Source organism: Arachis duranensis, chromosome 8, assembly GCF_000817695.3.
Source record: "Arachis duranensis cultivar V14167 chromosome 8, aradu.V14167.gnm2.J7QH, whole genome shotgun sequence".
Classification (NCBI taxonomy): domain Eukaryota; kingdom Viridiplantae; phylum Streptophyta; class Magnoliopsida; order Fabales; family Fabaceae; genus Arachis; species Arachis duranensis.
The window spans coordinates 32535173-32542686 of NC_029779.3; the positions used below are offsets into that span (position 1 = coordinate 32535173).

The 7514-nt window shown below is 27.0% G+C and overlaps 1 protein-coding gene across 1 annotated transcript; it reads right to left on the reverse strand.

Moving 5' to 3' along the window:
- Window positions 1–4677: 4677 nt before the first annotated feature.
- Window positions 4678–5781, reverse strand: LOC107462217 (early nodulin-like protein 2). The gene is made up of 3 exons (XM_016080777.3): window positions 5662–5781; window positions 5391–5589; window positions 4678–5219 (listed from the first exon to the last, which is right to left on the reverse strand). Exons 2-3 carry the CDS (start codon window positions 5578–5580, stop codon window positions 4813–4815), a joined length of 597 nt encoding a protein of 198 aa, XP_015936263.1. The 5' UTR covers window positions 5581–5589; window positions 5662–5781; the 3' UTR covers window positions 4678–4812.
- Window positions 5782–7514: the final 1733 nt, after the last annotated feature.

A 7514-nucleotide genomic window follows, 5' to 3' on the forward strand; every position in this document is an offset into this window, starting at 1 on the left:
CCGTTGCTCTTCCTCGCTGTTCCCGCTCCTCGTTATTCAGTCTTCGCCGCTGGATCTCATCGTGAGGGTGGACGTCGCTGCTCCTCGCTCTTGCCGACGTCATCACCTCGCCCTCGCCATCATCATCGCCTCGCCGTCGTCCTCGTCTCGCCACACCTCCTCACCGTCGCACCTCTTCTTTGTCGTTGCGCCTCGTCTCGTCGTTTGTTTTGGTAATTATATTTATGGATTTTTTTTTACAATTGAAGATGAATTTGAAAATTTTTTTATTATTATAATTGCATATGAGGTTTTTTAATGAAAGAGGAAGAATTTTAGTTTTAAATTTTGTTGATGATTTTGAGTCTTGATTGTTCTGGTTTCGTGAGTTCTGATTTTCTGAGTTCTGGGTGGGAGTGGTGGTGGTGGTTTTGAGTTTTGTTGTTCTTCTTATGATTTCATTATCACTGTTGTTGTTCTTCTTCTTATATTTCTTGTTATGATTCCATTATTATTCTTCTGATGATGATAATGATGACCATGATGATAATGGTGGTGGTGGGTTTTAGTTCAACTTGGGTTTTTGTTTTGGTTCTGATTGATTTTGGTTGATTTTGAAGAAATTCTAATGATGATGATGACCATGATGACAATGGTGGTAGTGGCGGTAGGTTATGGTTCAGTTTGGGCTTTTGTTCTATTTCTGGTTGACGGTAGTTGATTTTAGAGAAGAAGGTGGAAAGGTATTTTCGTCAAAAGGACAATTTTAAACTTATTTAAACCTTTGGGTTCATTTTCTAGCGAAAAAAGTTGTGAACGAAATAAATTTTCAATTCATACTTTAGGGACCAAAATCGTACTTAATCTTATTTTATACTGGTGTTTGATTAGTAGCTAATTTTGGCATACACGTAGCATAATCTAAAATTAAATGTCAATAATAATAATAATAATATAATAATAATATATTATATGCTAACATAGAAAAAAGCTCCAATGATAGTTTGATACTAATTAAATCTTCTTCAATTGGGTCAATTTTTTAATCATATATACATAATCTTGCTTAAAATATTTGAACAAATGGTTCAGAAAATTAAAGTAAACAAAAAAAATAACTAAAGTATTAAAATTGATTATGAAAAATACACACGGATAAAAGTGGCTACAAAAAATTTAAAATTTAAGTTGTAATAGTAAAAAATAACTTATTTTAGATAAATTAAATTTAATCTAATTGTTATCAATTATACAGTAGCGTCTTTGGAGCTTTAAGTTTGAGGAAAAAATATGAGATGAAAGTTTGGAGCTTTACATTGGATGGTTCACTAAAACCGATATTAGACATTTGACTATAGGTGAGATTTATTTAACAGTCTTTTATTGTTAAAATTTAGATTTATTGACTATTGGTTAGATATGTTTATCAAGTCTCTTATAGTTAAAAATTTAGCTTTATATCTTTCATGTTAAGATTAGTTATTTTAGTTTTTTTTTTAAATAATTTTGATTCATAATCTATGTATATATTGATTTATTTAATTCAATTTTATAAGTATAAACGTACTCCACAATAAATTAGTTATAAAATCGTTCCCTCAGACAAATACTTCAACAATAATACAACAATATATTAAGAAGAAGAATCATATTACAATAACAAAAAAATATCTTTAAATTCTAGTAACTCTATTAATTAAAAAAAATAAAATAAAAACTCGAATTCTAAACTTATATTGATTTATGAACTTCACTCAAAGAAATATAATATACATACCATTCTTTTAAGCTGTTTTTATTTACAGTTCTAGAATATTGATATAAAAATATATAGATATAAAATTATATTTGATAAATAAGATATAAATAAAGATATTATATTCAAAAACACTAAATATATTTATTCTGTAAATAAAAATATAAAGATATAATTTATTTTTTATTTATTTTTTTATTATTTTTATAAAAGTAAACATAACATATCAATGCACATGGATTTTTAATTTTCTGGTCTCACATGAGTAGATACCCAAATTTCCTTTATTTTATAATGACATATTCCTTTATTAACCTATGTTCCCACGATCTTCCCATACTCAATTAATACACAATCTCTAACTTAAGCTAACCAATGATTCAATTGGGGTATTTAATTGTTTTTCTGCTTAAGGTTAATGATGTGGTAAAATATAGAATAAACGGGGATTTAAAAGGCTCAAAGTGGCTAACAAGGCTAATTGAAGGGGTAGGCTATTTGGGATAAGTGAGCTAGTAGCAAATAATGGCCTCAATCATATGCATGCATATAAATACACTAAATATTGGACATATAGGATGGAACAAAATAAAGATTACAATCATAGAGAAGTAAACACACAAGAATAAATATTATGGTTAAAATAATGTAACCATGTAATTAAGCTCAAATCTTACGGGTTGTGTGTTCTTAGCTATCATTTTATGTTCCAAATACAACTTTAATCAAGTTTAACAAAAATATTTTCTTTTAAATTAGTGAAATTTTTCAAAAATAGGGTTTTAAAAAGAAACATATTATTTTTCAACCAAATAGATCATGCATGCAAATAACCTATTACTATGCAATCTATCCTATCCTAATTAAATGAAAAAAATAAATAAATATCCTATTTTATTGGTGTTAAGGAGGAGAAATTACCTCCGAAAGTCAGGTACTGACCGACCTCCCCACACTTAAAGCTTAGCACCGTCCTCGGTGCCATCTGTCAGGAACAAAGGGGGGCTGGTAGCAGTGTCTCCATAAGCGGGACAGTCATGGCTCCCGGTGCTGGTAAAAGAAGTGGAGTCCAGATCTTCCTCGGGTGGGTGCTTTCCAACAAGCAGCTCCTTGAGGTATGTAAATTGACGCTTGTTATGGCACTCTCTTCGCTTTCCTTGCCAGTCTAGCCGGTCTAATATCTCAAGTATCTGATAGAGCAGTTGGTTTGTTGGAGGTGCTTGTGATGTGGAAGGAGAAGGAATATCGCCGGTCGGTTCTGCAAGCCGGCTAGTCATGGCTACTAGAGGTCTGATGTACTTCCCATTAGGGATGTACTGATCATTCCGGGGAAGTATGGTCTTGGTATCATGCAAACTTATTTTGATACTAGATAAACAAGCTTATATAATTTTGATAAATTCTAATTATAAATTTTGATTTTTTTATAAGAAATTGATTTTGATACATTGTAAATATAAAATAATTTTACATATACATTTAATTACGTAATGTTCATATAAATAAAAATAATTATTTTTTATATTAATCACGTAATCATCTAAAAAAATAAATATAATTGATGTAAAAAGAGAAATCATGACAATAATATTATAATCGCTAATTTTTTTTTTTGTATTGGTACGATATTACATCAAAATTAAATTTTTTTTATGATTTGACTAACTTTAATTATATATTACATCAAAATTAAATTTTTTTTATGATTTGACTAACTTTAATTGGTCAAAATTCTATATGTTTTTTTTTTTTTAACTTAGATCAATTCTTACAAATTCTTTCATAAAACTTTCACATCTTTTATCATTGCTTATCATTATCATCCATAAACATCTTAGAAATCACATTATCATTCACAAATATTTTAACATTTTTTAGGAGTTTTAATGCAATTATAATTCTTTAACTTAATTATTAGTAATTAATAAATTTAGTTTAATTTCTAACAAATTTTAAGATATAATATAAACGACATTTCTTAAAAAATTTGATTTTAATGTAGTAAAATATTTTACAATTATATTTGTTTTTTTAAGATAATTATTTATACTGTTAAAATAAAAAATTATTATTTTTATTAATATGATATTAATTAATTTTAATTTATAATGTATCAAAATTAATTTTTTTCTTAAAGATAAGTATATTTTTTTGTCATTTTTTTCTTATCATTTTGAAATTAGACAATTAAGTAAAGGAGAGTAACTAAATCAAATTAATGTTGCGTGTTTTTTGGCCTAGCAAACCGAGTATAAAAGAACACCAAATTAATGCTGGAAATCTCATTTGACTCCAATCTGAAACGTGAAGTTGACTCTCACTTGGCGTCCATTAAAATTCTTTGAAAAGATGTTTGCACTCTTTTAAATAAAAGTCAAATTTAAAAATTAGTTAATATATAAAATTTTATTTGATTTTTAAATTTTAGAAAATACAAACTAATTTTTAAAAATTTCATCTTAATTTTTTTTAAAAGTACTCTAATTTTTTAAAAATTACTAGCACAAGTATATATTTTTATTTATTATTAAATGAGAAAATTGTGTTTTTAAAAATTTGGTGGCTCTTCGAAAGTTAGTCAAAATTTAAAAGTTTAAAACTTTATATATTAACTAATTTTTAAATTTAAGGCTTAAATTTATATCTCTTATAATATTTTAAAATTTTAAAAATTATTTTATCACATATAATTATTGTTATTTATATTTATTAAAAATTATTTTTAATTTATTTTACTAAACATAAAATACTACGGTTTTTAAAAAGTCAAACTTTTTAAAAGTTTTTTCAATCTAAGCCTAAGCTTTCTTCGTAATCACTAATCATAGTAATTTATAGTCACATTTTCAACTAAATGAGACAATAACTTACAAAAAAATTTAAGAAAACAACAAATTATATATTCTCATTCAAAGTTTTTCAAACAACAAGAATATAAACGGCCATAGTTTAAGGGCATAACCCTGCACTAAATCATGGTAACAACAACCAAGAAAAAAATAACAGAATTTAAAACGTCTATTCAAATTAAATTATCCCACTAATAATGCCCTTTAAACTAATTAAGGGGAAAAAACTTAGATCAATAGTGCCACCACAAAGCTAAATATTCCCAAAGCCACACCAAAAGACCTAGACGAAGCGGCGTTTCCGGCCGGAGCAGGAGCTGGAGCCGGAACCAATCCCGGAGAATGGACAGGAGACGCTATCCATGGGGAAGGTTGAGGCGACTTCGATGGTGTTGATGACGGCGGCTGCGTCGGCGGAAGAACGGAGGCGGAGACTTGAACGACGAACTTCTGGCCTTGCTTGCAGTTTTGTTGGTTACCGCTGACGAAGTAAAATAGACCAGACCTATTCAAGGGGATCGTAGATCCAGATCTTCCTCCTCTGAATCTGTGCAAGGGCTTTTCTGTGTTGCATGAATCGTAGTCTTCTTTACTCACTATCAGCACCGAATCTTTTCCTCTCTCGAACTTGAAATCTGCATTCTCCAAAATTATGTTCAATTTCTGTATCCATCAATCTATTTATTTTCTTCTTAACTAATAATTTTTTATTCATAACTACTCACAGAAAATTATTTTCAATATAAATATATAATTCTTAAAAGATGTAGAAGAAACAAGAAGGGTTTGTAAAGTGTTTGACTGACAAAGAAAATCGTTGACTCGGAAGGTATATCTCTGAGACCAGTGATTATAGTCTTCTTGAGGGTTAACAACCCAGCCACTCTTGCCACCAACGTTGAATGTAGTTGCTGATGCTTCAAATGATGATGAACTCACCACAATAACAACAACAAAAAGCCCTACAAGTCCCTTAATTGATGAATGAATTGCCATTGCACACACCTGTTGATCAATATAGTGTATGGTATGTGAGATATATAATAAGATATTAAAATAAAAAGAAAAGGTGTCTACCTGAGTATTAATATTGTAGAGAGAGATGATAAGATTATTGAAGGATATGGGGATATGGGGGATTAGGGATAATGACGTATATATATAGAGGGGTTATGAGTTATGCCGACTTATCATCATCATCAACAGCTATATACTCTCTATGTAGAAAAAGCAATTTTGTTTTGATTCTTTTCCTTTTTTTCGATGATTCAAAACGGATCAATTACATTTCAAATTAGTAATTATTGATCATAAATATTAATAATTATTTCTAGTCAAATAGCAAAAGCATTTTTTGGGGTCAAGTTGTACAAGTCAATTAAAAGCTTTTAATAATACGTTTTGAACACAGTAAATTGGGGTATTCTTTACTCTCTTAAGATTTGAATTTGAATACATTAACAAATAAAAAGTTAAAAGGTAAAACTTACAAACCTATGTATATATTATATATTAAAGCAATATCTTAAATCTTAAATGAGAAATGCAAAATTATATTGATTTGTCTTAGCATAATGATTAATTTAAAGTTATATAATGGATAATTCAATAATAAATTATACATAAAAAATAAGAATAATCCCTCTATCAAACAATATCTATTTCAACTTTCAAATAAAGAGATTGTAAAAAGAAAGAGAGAAAATTATATAACTTGATACAATTGTTTCAAGAAAAAAACAAAATTCAACTTATACATATTCTTGCTTCTTCTTTTGTTTCTTAAAGTTATATTATCATTAATAAAAATATATTATCATTATTAAGAATAAAGATAAAAATAAACAATACTATCTAAATATATATTGCTTAGAAAACACAAACATATATGACACTTATTCTAAAAAAAACGGGATAACAAAAAAATTGTATCTAAAATATACAAAGCTTAATTTTTAATATAATTATTCTATATTTATTAAAAAATTAAAATTCTTTACTAATAATAATCTTTACCTTGTGCCCTATTAGTTAAACCCTAACAAAAATGACCGGGTTGAAAAGATTCACAAAAATCAGAGATTATTAGAGTTTGTTTGAAGACGAATTCTATTTCTTTTAAAAAAGGAATTTATTTTTATTTAAAATTCGATTCTATAATTTAAAATAATTATAATATATTAATAAAATATAATAGAATTTAATTTTTTAGTTTAGAATAATTTTTATATGAATTAAGTCTTTTATAATTTTATTATTGACAAAGTTATTTTATTAATTATTAAAAGAATATTTTTTATATTTGGCATACTAAGTTTAAAAACGGTGAGAATTAATTTAAAAATCAGATTCTTTTTAGTCTGATTTATAAATAAAAAAATAAACATTTTTAAACAAATTTAAATAATTTATTTTTAATTGTTTAAAAAAAATTTTAATTTTTGTGTGAATTCTAATTTTTAGCCTTCTAATCAAATTCCCAGTATTTATTAGCAGTGAAAATGAGGTAGGCGATGCATGTATCTATACCAACTACCAAGTAATTAAGATTTGATTATTTTCCTTCCTTGTATCGCTCTAAACACTGAAAGGTCCGGGCAGCCAGCATGCGCAGTCAAATGTTAATTTAATTTCTAGCTATAACGATATTTTTAAAATTTGTAATCAATAATATGGTTTATTGGTAGTAATAATAATTTGAAATATTTTATGTTAACTCCAAAATTGATTCTACTCAAACTTGGAAAGTAGATATCCTCAATTCAAAAATATACTTAGTTATGTTAAATCTTAAATGTATTCTTTTGTCATTAACTCAGTATTCTTGTGAGATTCAGACTATGAATATCTTATCAATTATGAAAATATACATCTAGCACAATCATGTCAATTGACGAATGGATCTATTTTCAATTAACTAGGTTATTTAA

Bases quoted from the DNA above. Each gene is read 5' to 3' on its own strand.
- LOC107462217 (XM_016080777.3), bottom strand. From the start codon at position 5,580: ATGGCAATTCATTCATCAATTAAGGGACTTGTAGGGCTTTTTGTTGTT. The intron at 5,220-5,390 runs GTCAGTCAAACA...TGGAGAATGCAG, and splicing joins CCGAGTCAACGATTTTCTTT to ATTTCAAGTTCGAGAGAGGA.